The sequence below is a fragment of the Oncorhynchus mykiss genome, chromosome 15 (genome assembly GCF_057628025.1).
Source record: "Oncorhynchus mykiss isolate SJ-2025 chromosome 15, ASM5762802v1, whole genome shotgun sequence".
In the NCBI taxonomy this organism is placed as follows: Eukaryota; Metazoa; Chordata; class Actinopteri; order Salmoniformes; family Salmonidae; genus Oncorhynchus; species Oncorhynchus mykiss.
In genome coordinates, this window is record NC_143036.1 from 57723838 (window position 1) to 57744674 (window position 20837).

Genomic DNA, 20837 nt, shown 5'->3' on the forward strand with positions numbered 1-20837 from the left:
CTGATGAAGATCATCAAAGGTAAGGAAATATTTATAATGTTATTTCTGATTTATGTTGACTCCAACAGAAATCATGGTTTGCTTTTTCCGTAAAGTTTTTTTGAAATCTGACACAGCGGTTGCATTAAGGAGAGGTATATCTATATTTCCATGTCTAACAATTGTATTTTCATCGACATTTATAATGAGTATTTCTGTAAATTGATGTGGCTCTCTGCAATATCACCGGATGTTTTTGGAACTAGTGAACGTAACGTGCCAATGTATACTGAGATTCTTTTATATAAATATGAACTTTATCAAACAAAACATACATGTATTGTGTAACATCAAGTCCTATGAATGTCATCTGATGTAGATCATCAAAGGTTAGTGATTCATTTGATCTCTATTTGTGCTTTTTGTGACTCCTCTCTTTGACTGGCCACCAGAGACTCTGGGTTCGAGCCTGTCCTGGGAGGCCCATGGGGCGGCGCACAATTGGCCCAGCGTTGTCCGGGTTAGGGAGGGTTTGACTGGCAGGGATATCCTTGTCTCATCGCGCACTAGCAACTCCTGTGGCGGGCCGGGCGCAGTGCACGCTGACCAGGTGTATGGTGTTTCCTCCAACACATTGGTGCGGCTGACATCCGGGTTGGATGTTCATTGTGTCAAGAAGCAGTTTGCTTGTGTTTCGGAACATGGCTCTCAACCTTCACCTCTCCCGAGTCCGTACGGGAGTTGCAGTGATGAGACAAGACTGTAACTACCAACCATGAAATTGAGGAGAGAAAAAAAATTGTCAATAGTTGATTGGTATAACAGAGTGGAAAGTTGGGTTATTGGAAAGGAACACTTTACTGTGTTTCTGGCAGTAGTTTACAACTAAAGAAGCACAAAAACAACATTAGTTGTTAGAATGTAACTTTAAGAAATAACTGGAGAAAATAAATATCAAAAACATTATGTCATTATACTTGGTCTGTTTGCAGCACAATTGAAAGCCCTAAGCTCATTTAGGAGCAATAGCCAGCCTCACCACATGGAGAAAATACGCAGCGCAAACATTCTGGAGAAACAAGCGTTTTCTAAGAGGCATAGCTCAGTGTATAGCTACTATGTTTAATGTAGGTCCAGCTTTATCAAGAACTCAGGGCTATTAAATAAAATAGGTTATATAGACACTACCGTTCAAAAGTTTAGGGTCACTTCGAAATGTCCTTGTTTTTGAAAGAAGAAACCACATTTTTGGAAGAAGTATAGGAAGAAGTATAGAGGTTCTGAGCATATAAACTATGTCTAAGATTCTGGTTGCTGGATCTGACTGGAAACAAACCTGCAAACTCTTTGCTCCATGTACAGGAGAACTGACTGCAGTGTCGTTGGGTGACCACCTGGCATTGGTCATTGTGATATACACTACCATTCAAAACTTTGGGGTCACTTGCTGGCCCTCTAGGCAGAGTTGCAAATTAAAAGCCATATCTCAGACTGGCCAATAAAACTAAAAGATTAAGATGGGCAAAAGAACACAGACACAGAGGAACTCTGCCTAGAAGGCCGGCGTCCCGGAGTCGCCTCTTCACTGTGACGTTGAGACTGGTGTTTTGCGGGTACTATTTAAGGAAGCTGCTAGTTGAGAACTTGTGAGGCGTCTGTTTCTCAAACTAGACACTCTAATGTACTTCTCCTCTTGCTCAGTTGTGCACTGAGCCTCCCACTCCTCTTTCTATTCTGGTTAGAGCCAGTTTGCGCTGTTCTGTGAAGGGAGTAGCACACAGCATTATACGAGATCTTCAGTTTCTTGGCAATTTCTCACATGGAATACTCTTCATTTCTCAGAACAAGAATAGACTGACGAGTTCCAGAAAGTGCTTTGTTTGTGGCCATTTTGAGCCTGTAATCGAACCCACAAATGCTGATGTTCCAGATATTCAACTAGTCTAAAGAATGCCAGTTGTATTGCTTCTTTAATCAGAACAACAGTTTTCAGTTGTGCTAACATAATTGCAAAATGATCAATTAGCCTTTTAAAATGATAAACTTGGATTAGCTAACACAACGTGACATTGGAACACAGGAGTGATGGTAGCTGATAATGGGCCTCTGTACGCCTATGTAGATATTCTATTAAAAATCAGCCGTTTCCAGCTACAATAGTCATTTGCAACATTAACAATGTCTACACTGTATTTCTAATCATTTTGATGTTATTTTAATGGACAAAAAAAACGTGTTTTTCTTTCAAAAACAAGGACATTTCTAAGTGACTCCAAACTTTTGTATATGTATATAGTACCAGTCAAAAGTCTGGACACACCAACTCATTCAATGGTTTTTCTTTATTTGTACTATTTTCTACATTGTAGAATAACAGTGAAGACATCAAAACTATGAAATAACCCATATGGAATCATGTAGCAACCAAAAAAGTGATAAACCAATTCATCAAAGTAGCCACCCTTTGCCTTGATGACAGCTTTGCACACTCTTGGCATTCTCTCAACCAGCTTCATGAGGAATGCTTTATCCAACAGTCTTGAAGGAGTTCCCACATATGCTGAGCACTTGTTGGCTGCTTTTCCTTCATTTGGCGGTCCAAACAATCTTCAATTGGGTTAAGGTTTGGTGATTGTGGAGGCCAGGTCATCTGATGCAGCACTCCATCACTCTCCTTGGTCAAATAGCCCTTACACAGCCTGGAGGTGTGTTTGGGTCATTGTCTTGTTGAAAAACAAATTATATTCCCACTAAGTGCAAACCATATGGGATGGCATATCACTGCAGAATGCTGTGGTAGCCATGCTGGTTAAGTGTGCCTTGAATTCTAAATAAATCACATACAGTGTCACCAGCAAAGCACCCTCACACCATCCCCGCACCATCACACCTCCTTCTCCATGCTTCACGGTGGGAGCCACACATGCGGAGATCATCCTTTTACCTACTCTGCGTCTCACAAAGACATGGCGGTTTGAACAAAAAATCTAAAATTTGGACTCATCACCCCAATGGACAGATTTCTACTGGTCTAATGTCCACTGATCGTGTTTCTTGGCCCAAGCAAGTCTCTTCTTATTATTGTTATCGTTTAGTAGTGGTTAATTTGCACTGTCGTGGACTGTCGTTTCTCTTTGCTTATTTGAGCTGTTCATGCCATAATATGGACTTGTTTTTTTACCAAATGTTTTACAAAATTTACCAATTTATTACCACCCTTACCTTGTCACAACACAACTGATTGTCTCAAACACATTAAGAAGGACAGAAATTCCATAAATGAACTTTTAATAAGGCACACCTGTTAATTGAGATGCATTCCAGGTGACTACCTCATGAAGCTGGTTGAGAGTATGCCAAGAGTGTACCAAGCTGTCATCAAGGCAAAAGGTGGCTACTTTGAAGAATCTCAAATTAAAAATATATTTAGATTTGTTAACACTTTTTCAGTTACTACTGTAAATGATTCCATATGTTTTATTTCATAGTTTTGATGTCTTCACTATTATTCTAGTAGTAAAAACAAATGAGTAGGTGTGTCCAAACTTTTGACTGGTACTGTATATATATATATATATATATATATATATATATATATATATCACTGAATATAAGAAATCTATGACCCCAGATACCTGGTGAACAGATTAGATTGAATAGGGTCCTCAGTACCTGTGTGGTGCGGCTGTCCGTGTCTTCGCTTGTCCTGACCAGGCCCGTGTGATGAAGAAAGGTTGTGAGCGGCGTTACCGAGGTGACCAGGACATAAACTGTCACCGTGGCAACGAGGCCAGGGCTCACCAAATGAAGTGTGGGAATAGCTGGGTTCCTAAGGGAAGAGAAAACAACAACAACGATAACATTAGGTAAGAAAATCAAACCCATTTATTTCAACGAGCGAATAGAGACACTTGAACATAATTGAGCTGTAAGTTTCGACTAAGGTAAACGTGTTGTTACTGGCAGAGTTGACTGACCAATCACCCTGTGCCACATCACGAACATACCCCAGCTTGGTGTGGGCCGATCCACAGGCAGATGGATTTATGTGTAATGCCAGCCCTGAAACAAAACAGAGAAACACAGAGAAACACATACACAAGTGATGACATTAATTAATCTGTAACTAGTGATGACAGAGACGGTTGAATTTATCATCTATCCCATACGGTCACAAGGGGTTGACATCAGGGCCATTCTCCGAGGTGGAGTAAAGCCGTTTGCATCCCTTGTGCTGGTTATGAGTTATGAAATAGCAGAGCAGCTGTGTGTGTGTGTCCTTGCCTAATAAGTGTCAACCCCTATACATGCTTCACTTTGTATATCAACAGCCCACTGGGCACAGACAATTCAACGTCGAATCCATGTTGGTTCAACGTAATTTCATTTGAATGACCTGGAAACAACGTTGATTCAACCAGTGTGTGCCCAGTGGGAGGGAGTGAGAGTGTGTTGTCATTCTTTGGCACTGTACTGCTAATGAATTTCTCCACTGGTGGAGAGAGGGTGTGTGCTCTAAGGCCCAAATCACTATCAGTCCTGGGCTGGATCCCAACTCCTCTCCCATCCCCCGGAGTCAAATCACTGGCCAGAGAAGGATGAACAAAGCACTCAAATTCAAATCAGCTCTACTGGTAATCCACATCCCTCACATACGATATCTGAATCACAATCTAACGTTCAATATTTCAGAGTTCTAATGGAGCTAGACTAAATCTGAAAGACGGAGGAAATCAAACCTCACAACACTGTATTCCCTGAAACCACACAAAACCCTGAATTAGGCCCAAACCAGGAAACAGACCCCCCTGCCCCTCCTCTCCTCCTGTAACTGGAACATGGCAATGATTGTTGGTTGTGTCTATGTCAGTCAGATTCACTCTGCCTTTTCTAAGATAAATGATGTTCTCAAACAAAGGGTGGGTCCTGGTCGAAGGAAGAGGGGTGGGCAGAGACCTGGGTCCTGGTCTAAGGAAGAGGGGTGGGCAGAGACCTGGGTCCTGGTCTAAGGAAGAGGGGTGGGCAGAGACCTGGGTCCTGGTCTAAGGAAGAGGGGTGGGCAGAGACCTTGGTCCTGGTTTAAGGAAGAGGGGTGGGCAGAGACCTGGGTCCTGGTCTAAGGAAGAGGGGTGGGCAGAGTCTTGGGTCCTGGTCTAAGGAAGAGGGGTGGGCAGAGACCTGGGTCCTGGTCTAAGGAAGAGGGGGAGGGGCAGAGACCTGGGTCCTGGTCTAAGGAAGAGGGGTGGGCAGAGACCTGGGTCCTGGTCTAAGGAAGGGGGGTGGGGCAGTCAAAAGGACCTGAAGAGGGGCTGTGGGGGGGGGGGGGGTTTGCAGAACTTCAAGGTGAAAGGGGGCAATTGAGGAGGAGACACTAGCCTTCAACCGGGACTGCACCAATGTCAACATTTCTGTTGGAGACGAGCCAAAAAGGAAGGACAATATTGTTCTAGAAGTGGGAGACAATGTGTTCTGTACAAGGCAAGAACCCTCTAAACAAAGAGTAAAGAGGTAGATGAGAACACACAGAGGACCCTCAGTTACTATTTAAGTCAAGCCCATTGGTTGTCATTATCTTCCATCTGAGATATAATGAAGATAAGTGCCCTTGATGCCAACCCAAAATATATATTTTTGCCCAAAGCCCCTCTCTCACTCACTCAATCCATCATCTTTCTTTTCATGTGGTTCAAACCAAGGACGAATATAAGCAGAGATGCATTGTGTCATTATTAAGAAACTCTGAACCGATCGTTACTGTGATTATAAAAGTGCTTTCTTTATTTAGGTCTTCTCAGAAGCCAAATTATAGAGAGAGAGCAGGTATGAAAGCCCTGCGACCCTTTGAACCAAACAAACCACGTATCTTCTCCAAAATTCATCTGCAGCTAATCATCTATGGTTTCCACAGATACAACTTTAATAGTACTATAAGTACTTCAATTTATACAAGTTCATACAATTTATACAAGTTATACACGTCTAATTATGTATGGGTAATTTCCATAAAAACTCATCTGTATTTAAACGTCTGCTAGCAACGGCCCAAATATCTAATTTAAGGAACTCAAAGAGCTCACCTGAAAACTAAAGGTTGTCTGGAAACAGGTGATGACTCACCTAGGTTGTGTTCATTAGGGTACACAACATAAAATGTTTTCAACGTTTCTTATTGGACAAGTCTCCCCCGTCTCAGTCAGTGGTCTTCAGTTTGGTGCATAATGAACACGGCCCAGATCTCGTGTATCACTCAGCGCTCCACCTGTAGACTAACCTGATAGCCGGCTGTCTGTCTGGAAGCGACAGAGCCCATCCACATCAGAGAAGGCCCCCACCAGCCCAGGTATCATGTTGACCTGAGGAGATGACAGATGGGATCCAGTGGATCCAAAAGGCAACAAATGAAAGTTATTGGACTTTGAAGTTGAGGCAAGAGGACAGCCAGGTCCCAGATCTGTTTGTGCTGTCTTGCCGACTTCTATAGACCATAGTACTAGCAACAAGCAGACCTGGGACCAGGCTAAGGATGGTCCTATGCGGTCTGATGTTATGGGATGTTAGTGTTATAGGAGGGTGTGTAAAGGAGAGCGGGAGAAGGGAATGTGATGTTTGTTGTTGGAGGTTACTGTGTGTTTTCCTGTCGTGTTTGAACTGAGATCCACCATCTCAGGACAGAGCAATTTTCACTGAATTATTTCTTGGAAGCCGGCTTCCAAAAATATTAGTCCCGGCTTCCAAAAATATTTTCTAGAAGAATCTCTGAGTGGATCTGATTATACATGGGATATTAGAAAGAAACTGGGGGTCGTTAGGGGATCAGGCTTCACTGCTGGGGCTTGAGGAGACAGTGTTACACCAATATGAAAACTACACAACCATCATAGCCATGTTGGTCAACATTCTGACATGGGGTAACATTCCCACATAAGTCACCAACGTTCCTGTACGAGACAACCTTCCAGTTGAGCATTCCCGTACAGTGTGTGTGTAGCTGGTCTCACCCTCTGATGGGGCTGCAGATGGGAGAAGGACACTCTCCTCAGACAACTCTTCTCCGAACCTCTCAGACACACCAACAAACTCCACTCCACACTGCCACCTGGGAGTGAGGGAGAAGGGAAAAGGAGAGGGAACAAATAAGAGATCAGTAAGCATCTTGTACAAATAAATGAAGCTTTGAAACCATACCAAATACAGTGCTCCAACTGTGTGAGATAGAGAGAGAGAGAAATAGAAATAGACAGAGAGAGGCAGAGAGAAATGGAAATAACAGAAATTGAGAAAGAGAGAGAGAGAGAGAGAGAGAGAGAGAGAGAGAGAGAGAGAGAGAGAGAGAGAGAGGGAGAGAGAGAGAGAGAGAGAGAGAGAGAGGGAGAGAGAAAAAAAACATCTGGTAGCGATTGTACAGCCAGTATTTGGAGAGGGGAGGAAACGTGGTGGTGCTTTTGGCCGGAACCATGGCTGTTTTGGTCTCAGTGTTCTGAAGCATTGAGAATAGGAGGAAGTGACTTAACAGCTATTGTGGCAGCCTAGAGATGAATGGATAGCAAGAACTTAACCTTTGTGTGTGTGTGTTTGTGTGTCTAAGTGTGTGTGTGTGTGTGTGTGTGTGTGTGTGTGTGTGTGTGTGTGTGTGTGTGTGTGTGTGTGTGTGTGTGTGTGTGTGTGTGTGTGTGTGTATGTATATATACACCTACCTCTGTGTCTGTATACAGAGAGAGCTTAAGTGTGTGTTGTGTTCTTTGTAACCTATAATGATTGCTTTCAAGTCCTGCAACAGCTCCCATATGTCTGAGTTGACCCTGATATTGCCCAGAGCCCCAGACCTTCAGAACAGCACGCACACACACACACACACACACACACACACACACACACACACCAAAACCTGGAATTTAGTGATTTTAGCGGCAAGACCATTTGGCATTCAAGAGGTGCTCAATCTGCCAGGGCACCTAGGCCATCTGCTAGGGCACCAAGGCCATCTGCTAGGGCACCTAGACCATCTGCTGGGGCACCAAGGCCATCTGCTAGGGCACCAAGGCCATTAACCAAAATAGCCAATGACATTTCTTTTAAAAAGTTTATGTGTATGTCAATAAATAATTTGCCTACACGTGTAGGTGATAGCCGTTGGCTATCGTCTGTCATGTCCAGATTGATGCTGACATGAGGGAGGCACCTGAAAATGTAACCATACTTTAAATGAGACTTTTAATTATATATTGATGTATATCAGTGGAGGCTCATCAGAGGATGAAGGGGAGGACCAACCTCCTCAGTGAAATTTCATAAAAATAAAAATAATGAAACATTAAAAAAGTCATAATTTGCAGGTAAAACTATACTAAATATATTAATGTCACCAAATAATTGATTAAAATACACTGTTTTGCAATGAAGGTGTACAGTAACTTCAACAGCAATGTCTGGGTTATCACCATGGTGTAGGAGGTAGACAGCTAGCTTCCATCCTCCTCTGGCTACGTTGACTTCAATTCAAAACCTAGGAGGCTTGTAGGCCTCACCCGCTTCCATAGACATACATGGTAATTATGACAACTTCCGGAGGACGTCCTCCAACCAATCAAAGCTTTTGCAGTATGAACTGACATGTTGTCCATTCAATCATAGGATTAGGATCAGAGAATGAACATAGTGTGTTGCATTGGGATTGTGCCACAGAGCATTATGGGGGTTCTATGTGTTGAGAAGCTTGGTGACATTGTTGGATAGAGATTGAGAGTGAAGAGTGATAGTTGAGCCTTTTTTGGATATTATTCAATTCAAATTGTTTTTTTTCAAATTACAGGAGAGGTATATTATTTTTTTAAATATTGGTTTTAGAACTTTATTTTTGTGTCCAGTTAGTGCAATTTATTTAAATTTGCCTTGCTAACTTTAGTAGCAAGTAGCAGTAGCTAGCTAGCTAGCAGCATGAGCATGCAGTTTTCTCTGCCAAAATGAATAACGCTACTGAATATGTTGTGGACTTTTTGTTGAAGAACCCCTTTCATTCTCTATGGTACACGGAAAAGGTGAGACTTAAAACCGAGGGTCGACCTCTGCCTGAGATCAGTTTTATGAAGAAGGACGAAAAGGTGACAGAGTTCAATACCAACTGGTATCAAAAGTATAGCTGGTTAACAGGGAGCATTTCATCAAGCTGCCTGTATTGCTGGCCTTGCCTGATTTTTGGAAAGTCTGAGCCTTGGTCGAAAGGTGGGTACAGTGACCTGAAGAACATCGATAGCTCAGCTAAACAGCAAAACATAAGCAGGGAGCGTATAAATGCCCATATCAGACTCAAGTTTCTGGGAAAAAGCCGCATCGATATAATGGATGTATTCAAACTGTGCAACACAACGGGAAAGTAAGAAGAAACAGGGACGCACCAGCAAGTCTACTGTTCTGACTTGCTGGTGCACATTTAGCCTAGAGCCTGTTTTAGAAAAATGTTATCATCAAATATTGTAAAAGCTTTCATTGTCTGCTTATATCCCCCCTTTATTTATCCTACGGTTCTGACTTGGTGTACAGGGAGAATACTGTAAGAACGGACCATGTTCTGAATTCTGTCGCTGTACATTTCAAAAGTGCTGAACAAATAGTTATATTAACTACATCCGTCCTAGCTCGCTCATTAATGTCTTAATCGTGATTACGGATTGCCTCTTATCCGCCCGTCGTCCCCTTATACCATAGTTTGTGCATCTCAATTGTCAGTAGAAACCACATGTTTTTAAAGCAAGTCAGCCATATCAGCTATGTTTTTTTAAAAGGCAGTACATTTTGTTGAATGAACTGTTCCGCTGCCAGACAAGGCTCCGCTGATAACCAGGTGTAGTAGAGGTAAGGTGTTGCGACTGGTGTTGGGACAGCTTTATGTAGGCCCTAACAGTTTGTGGGCACCATTTGACACCGTTATAGTGCAATTAATGTATTGTTTAGTGTTGTGTTGTGGCTTTGCTGGCATTCATCGAAAACATTTTGGGGGCAGTTTGCCTCACCAAGATGTACATGCTAAAATCGCCACTGCCAATATAATATGTCAACTTTTGAACTAGGGTGGATAGTAGATTAACATAGGTTAGTGTTTTTGCTGTTCCTTAGAACTACTCATCTTGTTGGCTGACGAAAAATAACATCTTCAATATGCGCCTCGGAATTTGATAAGAAGGACGCGCGCTGTTGCATCCGCAATTTGTCTGTCTTCACTTGTAGCCTACTTTGGATCTGTGATGCCTGTGAGAAGGACCCTTTCATGGGCATTGACTAATAATAATTTAGATATCCGAGAGAGTCATGTGAGTGATTGGTGCTTCTGAGTAGGCTATGGCGATTGGCAGCCGGGAGAAGGGAATTCTAATTATTATATTCAGCCCAAGGGCACAACGGCCACTTTGGCCACAAGGGATACATTTTCTGCCCAACAAGGGGGCATCAACAGCCATGGCCACCGATGCCATCGGGGAATTTAAGCCCTGACACACAAGCACGCACAGTCTGCTGGGAGACTGAAAAGGCCCTCAGAGAAAACAACAGTAACAGTAAAAGCCAATCTCTGTCTCTCTGTTTGAGTTGGTTTGAGTAAACAGGAAATGATTGGCTCCCTCTAATCTGATGCATTCGACCCAATAACAGACTAATACAATTAGGGCTCATCAAATTAAAGATCTGGATTCTTTCTTCCAGGAACCCTACACTTTTATTCCAGTATTCTCCAGTTTTTAAGCCCCGATGTAGATCGGACAAATCCATTATATGGGAGACTGGGCTGGAATTTTCTGTCACACACGTAGCCTACCTTGACAATGACACAGGCAGTGTCCCAATATTGTTGAATTGCCCCATTCCTTGTCTCCTTTATAAGCAAAGGGAAAGGCATATCCCAATACTCTTAAACATTCCCCATTCCTTCTCTCCTCTTTCCATCATAAATACGCACATGTGCAAGGACTGAATATGACGCTTTTATGGGACACTTTTAGGACACTGTCCTAAAGACATTTACCAGGCCCATGCTATTCAGTTTCTGGGCTGGTAAAGTCATTAAGGGTGTTGTTGTTTACCTAACGACTTGCTGGGTTCTTTGATCATGATGACCAGGGCCCCCGTGTGGTCTACAGGCTGATCTGTCAATCATCACACTGATGGGGTGAGTGACAGCTGGGCGTTCTGACTCACAGAGCCTGACCCCTGGGACCTGCCAATACTCTCCTCTGGATAGTAAACCCCAGGAGAGAGAGAGAGAGAGAGAGAGAGAGAGAGAGAGAGAGAGAGAGAGACACACACACACACACACACACACACACACACACACACACACACACACACACACACACACACACACACACACACACACACACACACACACACTATCCTTACTAGTAGAGCAGTGATTTATGACCCTGAATGACAAGGGTAGTTTAAACATCTGGTCTCCTATAAGTGTCCCCTCTCCATCGCTCTCTACCCTTCTACCTTCCAGCTGAACTATTCACATGGCACTTCTGTGCTGAGCACCAAGGATTTTCCAGTAGCGTCCTTCACTGGGTCACTGGAATACCATTCTCCTTTTCCTACTCAATAAACACACACACAGAGGGAGAGATTACAGAAAAAATCCTGAAATAAAGCAAGAAGGACATCTTGCCTTATTCCTCACAGTCTTTTTCTGCAATAAATCAACCTTATTTTGGCTGACTGAGATGGGTGTGTCGGCAGAAGGGAGGATAGTGAGCCCTACAAACAGCTCCACCCTCCAGGACAGTAAACCCAGCAGGGGGTGCAGACCAGGCCCTACAGACCAGGCTTTATAGCTGTTAACCCTTTAACCTCTTCCCACCCACCTGCCTGGCCAGAGCAGAAGGGCTTTCTCAAACACACACCTCTGTTAACCCTGCTCTAATGCCTGTCTGTACGTCATCAGTGACTGGAATACGGCCGTACACGTGTGTGTGTATGCGCGCAAGTCATTTGCTTGGGGACAAATAGCTAGTGAATGAAGCCCTTGTGTGTATACTTCCTTCTCCTCACTTTACGAGGCGAAGTACATCAAATCAAATCAAATTTATTTGTCACATACACATGGTTAGCAGATGTTAATGCGAGTGTAGCGAAATGCTTGTGCTTCTAGTTCCGGCAATGCAGTAATAACCAACGAGTAATCTAACCTAATAATTCCAAAACTACTACCTTATACACAACAAGTGTAAAGGGATAAAGAATATGTACATAAAGATATATGAATGAGTGATGGTACAGAACGGCATAGGCAAGATGCAGTAGATGGTATCGAGTACAGTATATACATATAAGATGAGTAATGTAGGGTATGCAAACAAAGTGGCATAGTTTAAAGTGGCTAGTGATACATGTATTACATAAAGATGCAGTAGATTATATAGAGTACAGTATATACATATACATATGAGATTAGTCATGTAGGGTATGTAAACATTATATTAAGTAGCATTGTTTAAAGTGGCTAATGATATATTTGACATAAATTTCCATTAATTCCCATTATTAAAGTGGCTGGAGTTGAGTCAGTGTGTTGGCAGCAGCCACTCAATGTTAGTGGTGGCTGTTTAACAGTCTGATGGCCTTGAGATAGAAGCTGTTTTTCAGTCTCTCGGTCCCTGCTTTGATGCACCTGTACTGACCTCGCCTTCTGGATGATAGCGGGGTGAACAGGCAGTGGCTCGGGTGGTTGTTGTCCTTGATGATATTTATGGCCTTCCTGTGACATCGGGTGGTCTAGGTGGCCTGGAGGGCAGGTAGTTTGCCCCCGGTGATGCGTTGTGCAGACCTCACTACCCTCTGGAGAGCCTTACGGTTGTGAGCGGAGCAGTTGCCGTACCAGGCGGTGATGTTTGTGAGTGCTTTTGGTGTCAAGCTGAATTTCTTCAGCCTCCTGAGGTTGAAGAGGCGCTGCTGCGCCTTCTTCACGATGCTGTCTGTGTGGGTGGACCAATTCAGTTTGTCTGTGATGTGTACGCCGAGGAACTTAAAACTTACTACCCTCTCCACTACTGTCCCATCGATGTGGATAGGGGGGTGCTCCCCCGAAGTCCACAATCATCTCCTTAGTTTTGTTGACGTTGAGTGTGAGGTTATTTTCCTGACACCACACTCCGAGGGCCCTCACCTCCTCCCTGTAGGCCGTCTCGTCATTGTTGGTATTCAAGCCTACCACTGTAGTGTCGTCCGCAAACTTGTACATGTACATGGAATAAGTGAATAATTGTTTGTGTATGTGTGCAGGCACAGACTGTACCATACAGTAGTATACTTATGTTATTTATCTATTTATCTATCAACTTCTACCTCTCTGGGACCCTTTCCAGCCATTCCTTGCCTCTCATCCCTCTCCTAGATCCCTCCCTCGCTCTCTGCTTCTCTCCACCCATCCTTCCTTCCCCACTGCTTCTGTCTAAACTGTAAAACCTGCTCACCTCTCTTCATCTTACCCTAATATCTCCATGCTCCCTCCCTTCCTCCCTCCCCTCTGCTTCTCTCCACCCATCCTTCCGTCTAAACTGTAAAACCTGCTCACCTCTCTTCATATTACCCTAATCTCTCCATGCTCCCTCCCTCCCTCCCTCCCTCCCTCCCTCCCTCCCTCCCTCCCTCCCTCCCTCCCTCTCTGCTTCTCTCCACCCATCCTTCCGTCTAAACTGTAAAACCTGCTCACCTCACCTCTCTTCATCTTACCCTAATCTCTCCATGTTCCCTCCCTCCCTCCCTCCCTCCCTCTCTGCTTCTCTCCACCCATCCTTCCGTCTAAACTGTAAAACCTGCTCACCTCTCTTCATCTTACCTTAATCTCTCCATCCCGCATCTCACTTTATCCTTCTACCCCTCTTTCCTCCCTCTCCTCCCTATTTTCTTCCACCTTGTCTCCCACCACTCTCGCTCACTGCTGTCTTTTCTCAGTGTTAGTCGATGCCGTACAAACACCTTTCCCTTCACCCTCCCTCCCTCCCTCCCTCCATCTCACCGTTGTCGTGTCTCAGGGCGGTGTTGGTCTCGGCGTATCGGGACAGGCTGACCTCGTAGCCTCGCTGCTCCAGGATGCGCTGGAAAAGCTGGACCTCCGTATCCGCGGCTACGTGCTGACCCGTCAACACCACGGCTTGTGTGACCCGCCCAGCCTGGTTCTGAATGGACCCCTTGACCCGAGGAAGAGGAGGGAAAGATGGATGTCAACATCAACACATAGAGAGGTCACTTCAACCACCAAACAACATTGCTGTATATTTATAAGCAATACAAACAAAGACCGTACAGACAGTCCATGAAGCCAAGACGGATCATTTCCTGGCAATTCATATGGAACGTTTTCTAATTTCAATCCTATTTGTATTACAGGCACTTAAACAATGCCACCATAAATGATTGAAACGGGCATCAAAACAGTGAACAGAACAGCCCTAGAGCACTAGGGAGTAGAGCCTGAGCCAAACACGCTTAAACCCTTAGCAAGCGAGAGAGAAACCAGTTGTGAAGGGTTAGGCTGACAGAGACACATGAAAGCTCTGTAGCTGCTCAGCTCGCTCTGTTTACACAACTCTGAGCTGGATACGCTGGATAAGGATAGCAGCAGGATCAAACCGTCATGGCTGGGGCAGGGGTGAAGGTAGGGAGGGGAGGGGAGATGGAGGGTAGGAGAGAGGGAGAAAAAGTTAATCTCCTTTGGTAAGGAGAGGGAGGGCAGTTTTCACTATATCATTTCTGAAGTAGACAGACTTTTCTTTCAGAACTGTTCGCCCCTCCCTCTCCGTTGCCTGCTCATTCATTTGTATCTCTATCAAGTCTCTTCCTCTCTCTTATCCCTTGCTCCTTTTCACTTGAATCTCTCTCTTCAGTCTTTCTATCTCTCTTGCTCTCCATTTGTCCACCCCGCTCTCTCTCTTCTCCCTTTAAATCACTCGCTCCAGTCTCTCTCTATACCATTCCTGTCCAGTCTCTCTATTTTCTCTCTTTCATTCCTCTCGTTCTTCCGAGGCCTGTGGTAGCGTGGCCTGTAAACGTTTCCATCTGAGAGCTGCAGGACACATCAGAGGGAATGTCACAAGACCCCCATAACTACAACCAGTCTCTCTCTCTCTCTCTCTCTCTCTCCACTCCCATCCCCCTCCAACCAGCTACGCAGAATCCTTTCCACCCTCCAATACACCCACACCCACAGCGCCCTCCTCTCTCCACCCTCCAATACATACACACCCACAGTGCCCTCCTCTCTCCACCCTCCAATCAACACACACCCACAGCCCCCCTCCTCTTTCCACCCTCCAATACACACGCTCCCTCCTCCATCCTCTCTTCCCCCAGATACTAATCTCAAACATGCAATTATTCCACAGTGCTCATCTTGCTGCCTCCCTGCCTGCCAATCTGCCATGGCCCAGTTCAGACACAAACATTATTATTTCATTAGGAGATTCCACCAAATTGTTAGCCTACGCCTAGAACTAGACCTCTTTCTGTCCTCTTCAATTTTTCTTCCTCTCCCTCGCTCCCTTTCTCCCTGAGTAATAACAAATACACTCCATCACCCCTTCCTCTCCCCTCTTCTTCCTCTAGCAAGGAAGGAGCGAGTTTACAGTTGGCCCATAACACAGAGTGAAATATTAGAATAATATTACCTTGATAAGCGGGGAATCGAATCAAGGTGTTTATACAACAGAGGCAATCCTCTGAACAGCGCACCTTCAATATAATCTGCAGCCGAGAGGGACTCATATTAAACACACTCATAAACAGTTTATTTGGCAGAGTGAGGGAGAACGACTGCTGGGGAAATTATGTTTGTATTGATTATAACGTTTTGGTATACACAGCACACAGCCATGAGCTCAGGTTAACCTAGGAAATTGCTTCCACTTTTTCATTTGGTTACTGATTTGATGAGCAAAGAAGTGTTTAATCAATACTGCATAATTCCTCTTTGCACGTCCTGAAATAGTGTTGTGAATACAGACGATTGATGATGTATTAAAAGTTGAGTTCTCCAATGGTAAACACACTATTTACTAATGGTTTATAATGAGTTTACAAGCAGCCCTTAAAATGAAGAGTTCTCCATGTTTTCTAAAATGACCTAATCTGCCAGTGCTGACATCACAAACGAGAAAAAAACCTGACCCCGCCCCTCATCCCCATAACGACCCTGTGACAGACAGTGTAGCACCTCCAGCTGTCAGAGGTGCAGTATGATTGAGTGTACAGTAGTTAGTATGTGTTGAATCCCAGTATCCCACATTTAGTCATATATTAATAGACCTGCTATCTTTAACAGTCCCGGCTGACTGGGCCCGACCTATGATCCTTCCCAACAGGTCACGCTCTCTGGTCCTTCTCGTGGTTAGAGCGTTGGGCCAGTAACCGAAAGGTAAAAATCTGTCGTTCGGCCCCTGAGCAAGACAGTTAACCCACTGTTCCCCGGGCTGTCAAAATTAGGCAGCCCCCCACACCTCTCTGATTCAGAGACACATTTCAATTGAAGGCATTCAGTTGTACAACTGACTAGGTATCCCTTCCACCCCATGGCAACCCCCAGGCCATAGCTGCGGGAACTAGGGGTGCTGAGGGTGCTGCAGCACCCCCTGAAAAATCTGAATTAAAACATTTGGCACCAAAATGGACAGCAACCCCTCCCTCAAACTGCTTCCAGTGGCTATGCCCCTGACACTCCCCTGGCAACCGCTCTGATGCTGGCAGACATATGGTTATGGTGAACATCATCACCTTAACCCCTCGCTCCAGTCCAGTTGATGAAGACCCATACACACAGTACGTGAACACACTACCAAACCAATTGTGCCGCTAAACTTGACCCCAGACCACAAGAATTCAACATCATCCACATCCCCCCTTCAAATGCATTACTCAATACAGTTTATTGGCTTGAATATGACGTACAGCCAGGTTATGGCCCACATTCTCTGCCACCACTGCTGAAATATGAACGCACCATGTGATGTCACAGCAGTGTTTGTGGAAGGTCACATGTGAACTGGGTGGTGCTCTGCTCTGGGTTGGTTTCCAGACATTTGAACCCCAACCTTCCACTACAATAGTAACTACACTGACACTATTAGTAAATATGGGGAAAGACAGCTATCAATGGACTGAGAGAACTACAATAGTTATGAGTGATTCACATGATCTCAGCAGCCCATACAAATCAAAGTGTTTCCATACGACAGTGAAAAGTCAACCCACATAAATCTCCCCTGGGTTCCCTTCACATACCACATCCAGTGTGTGATAGTTAGCCCTCTGAGGTGGGTCTGTTAACCGTGTGCTATAATGACCATGTTTCCCTCCATCCGTGGAGAGACGGATGAATACAGAGGGTTAATGGGCCTTGCACTCGTTGAGAAGGAAAATAAATGTGTGAAAGTTTAGCTGTCTGGGGAGAGGGAGGAGAGAGAGGGGGAGAGAGGAAGAGAGGGAGAGATGGGGAATTAGGGGACAGGAGGGCGAGCCAAAAGGAGAGAGGCCTGTTTGTGTGAGACTGAAGGGGAGTCTGGAGAGGCCGAGGCTGGCTGTATAAGCCCTGGTTCTGGCCCTGTCTCTGTTAGTATTCATCTGGGTCTGGTGGGCCTGTTTGGTCATGCACTACCATGCTGCTTCTCTCCTTAGTTACTGGTGAAGGATCTGCCAAGGAGGCTTTTCTTCTGTTCTCTACTTCTCTCTTTTATTCTCACAGTCATTCTCTCCCCGCCTCCATTTCTCATCCCTCACTCTTTTCTTCATTCACCCCCTCTGACCCTTTGTCAAAATATCCATCTGAGCCCTTCTTCAACCCGCCTTTCTGGCTCTCTTTCCCACTCTCTCCTTCCATCCCTAACCTTCTCTCTCGGTGACAGGATGTGGCTTAGTCTTACCACTGGCTCCATGGGTAGAGTTCAGTGTGTCCGAGAGGCCCAGGGTTATAAATACTCCCATCTCAGCCATGCACACAGAGACAGACAGAGAAACAGATATACAGCCCACTGGCAATATATAGACACCCCTTCCATGACTCATATCACCCAGTCACATCCAAGGCCAAACACCCATATGCAGGTGGTCTGAAAAATGCATATCCCCCTATCCCATATAAGTCACATACAGTACATCAAGTAAGACATCTTGTTCTAAGTTGAGAGCAGTCAAAACAAATCAGAAAGTCATCATTCAATCACAACAAACGCACATTTTACATAAACAAATAAGTAGTTGAAACATAACCGAAAGCTACATGCATAATGAATCAATGTACCCACTTTAAACATGTATCCAGAGGCAACTTGAGCATACTTCCTTATTACCGCGTAACCTTGCAAACAATACCTCCTATTCTATACTCACAGTTTAAATACCTAACCGACAGGCCTCCCGGTGGCGCAGTGGTCCCTGGGTTCGCACCCAGGCTCTGTCGTAACCGGCCGCGACCGGGAGGTCCGTGGGGCTACGCATAATTGGCCTAGCGTCGTCCGGGTTAGGGAGGGCTTGGTCGGTAGGGGTGTCCTTGTCTCATCGCGCACCAGCGACTCCTGTGGCGGGCTGGGTGCAGTGCGCGCTAACCAAGGTGGCCAGATACACAGTGTTTCCTCCGACACATTGGTGCGGCTGGCTTCCAGGTTGGATGCGCGCTGTGTTAAGAAGCAGTGCGGCTTGGTTGGGTTGGGTTGTGTATCGAAAGACGCATGACTTTCAACCTTCGTCTCTCCCGAGCCCGCTACTACAACAATTGGATACCACGAAATTGGGGAGAAAAAGGGGTAAAATTCCAAAAATAAAAAATTAATAAATAAATACCTAACCGACAAGGCAAATATAAACATAGACCTACACTGGCTGGCTACTAAACATCCAATTCCATAGAGTAGTGAAGCATGCAAGGATCAGACATTTACAATACAGACCTCGGACAAGAACTATGGGTGCCCATTGGGGACATACTGTACATGCTCTTAAAACTGCCCTACTATACTGTAAAGTAATACACACATCAGGCAGGTGGGGTGAGCTGTCTAAAATAATCTCCAGACTTCCCAAGTATTTGTCTCCATCCTTCCTCAGTACAGTAATATGGTGCAGGTGTCGCCATCCTTTCTCAGTACAGTAATATGGTGCAGGTGACTCCAAGCCTTCTATCAGTATCATCAACTGAGGAGTTTCCTTTATATGCTACCACTTCTATGGCTGCTAGCAGTCCATTCAATTTAGATTAGTGATAATTTAGAAAAGGTACCAAGTAGAGGACTAATTAACTGTATTGGGACGAACGCCATTAGAGTCCACCAGGGAGGCTCCTCAGAGGAGGAAGGGAATGACCATCCTCCTCAGTGAACTTCATAAAGATAAAAATTGTAAAACATTTTTTTTAAGTATTTATTTTTTAGATAAAACTATACAAAATATCCTCACATGTCACCAAATAATTGATTAAAACACTATTTTGTAATGGTCTTCAGTAGTTTCAACATCACTCTGTAGGGTAGCACCATGGTGTAGCCGGCGGACAGCTAGCTTCCGTCCTCCTCTGGGTACTTTGACTTCAAAACAAAACCTAGGAGGCTCATGGTTCTCACCCCCTTCCATAGACTTACATAGTAAGTATGACAACTTCTGGAGGACGTCCTACAACCTATCAGAGATCTTGCAGCATGAACTGACATGTTGTCCACCCAATCAAAGGATCAGAGAATGAATCTAGTACTGAAAGCATAAGCTACGGCTAGCTAGCACTGCAGTGCATAAAATATGGTGAGTCGTTGCCTCAAAGAGAGAGAAAGACAATGGTTGAACAGTTTCGAACAAATACATTTCTTCCAAAATGAAGGAGAAGCGAGAGAGAAATTGAGAGAGATTGTAATTTTTTTTCACTTTCAATTTCACTTAATTGGTTAGGTCAGGGTGTGACTAGGGTGAGCAATCTATGTTTTCTAGAACCCTAACTGCCTCCCTGACCCTACCATCCCAGAACCCTAACTGACTCCCTGACCCTACCATCCCAGAACCCTAACTGCCTCCCTGACCCTACCATCCCAGAACCCTAACTGCCTCCCTGACCCTACCATCCCAGAACCCTAACTGACTCCCTGACCCTACCATCCCAGAACCCTAACTGACTCCCTGACCCTACCATTCCGGAACCCTAACTGACTCCCTGACCCTACCATCCCAGCACCCTAACTGATTCCCAGACCCTACCGTCCCAGCACCCTAACTGACTCCCTGACCCTACCATCCCAGAACCCAAACTGACTCCCTGACCCAACCATCCCAGAACCCTAACTGCCTCCCTGACCCTACCATCCCAGCACCCTAACTGACTCCCTGACCCTACTATACCAGAACCCTAACTGCCTCCATTACCCTACCATCCCAGCACCCTAACTGACTCCATGTCTCCCTGACCCTTCAGCCCCAGCACCCTAACTGACTCCCTGACCCTACCATCCCAGCACCCTAACTGACTCCCTGACCCTACCATCCCAGCACCCAAACTGACTTCCTGACCCTACCATCCCAGCACCCTAACTGCCTCCCTGATCCTACCATCCCAGCACCCTAACTGACTCCATGTCTCCCTGACCCTTCATCCCCAGCACCCTAACTGACTCCCTGACCCTACCATCCCAGAACCCAAACTGACTCCCTGACCCAACCATCCCAGAACCCTAACTGCCTCCCTGACCCAACCATCTCAGCACCCTAACTGACTCCCTGACCGTCATCCCCAGCACCCTAACTGCCTCCCTGACCCTACCATCCCAGCACCCTAACTGACTCCATGTCTCCCTGACCCTACCATCTCAGCACCCTAACTGACTCCCTGACCCTACCATCCCAGAACC

At 45.1% G+C, this 20837-nt stretch overlaps 1 protein-coding gene across 4 annotated transcripts in view; it reads right to left on the reverse strand.

Annotated features, from left to right (window-relative positions):
* The window catches only part of LOC110490750 (cadherin-like and PC-esterase domain-containing protein 1), a 66510-nt gene that overhangs the window by 40488 nt on the left and 5185 nt on the right, over positions 1-20837 (reverse strand). For 2 of the 4 annotated variants that reach the window (XR_016486779.1, XM_090200448.1), the window contains exons 2-6: positions 13982-14153; positions 6978-7075; positions 6251-6332; positions 3987-4041; positions 3652-3808 (exon numbers count right to left, since the gene is read on the reverse strand). Coding sequence is in view for 2 of the 4 variants with exons in the window: in XM_090200448.1 (XP_090056574.1) it covers positions 3652-3808; positions 3987-4041; positions 6251-6332; positions 6978-7075; positions 13982-14153 (564 nt within the window). In the remaining 2 variants the exon portion in view is untranslated. Of the gene's footprint in view, positions 1-3651; positions 3809-3956; positions 4042-6250; positions 6333-6977; positions 7076-13981; positions 14154-20837 lie in introns of all 4 variants that reach the window. The other 2 variants (XR_016486778.1, XM_090200447.1) reach the window with 1 other exon arrangement.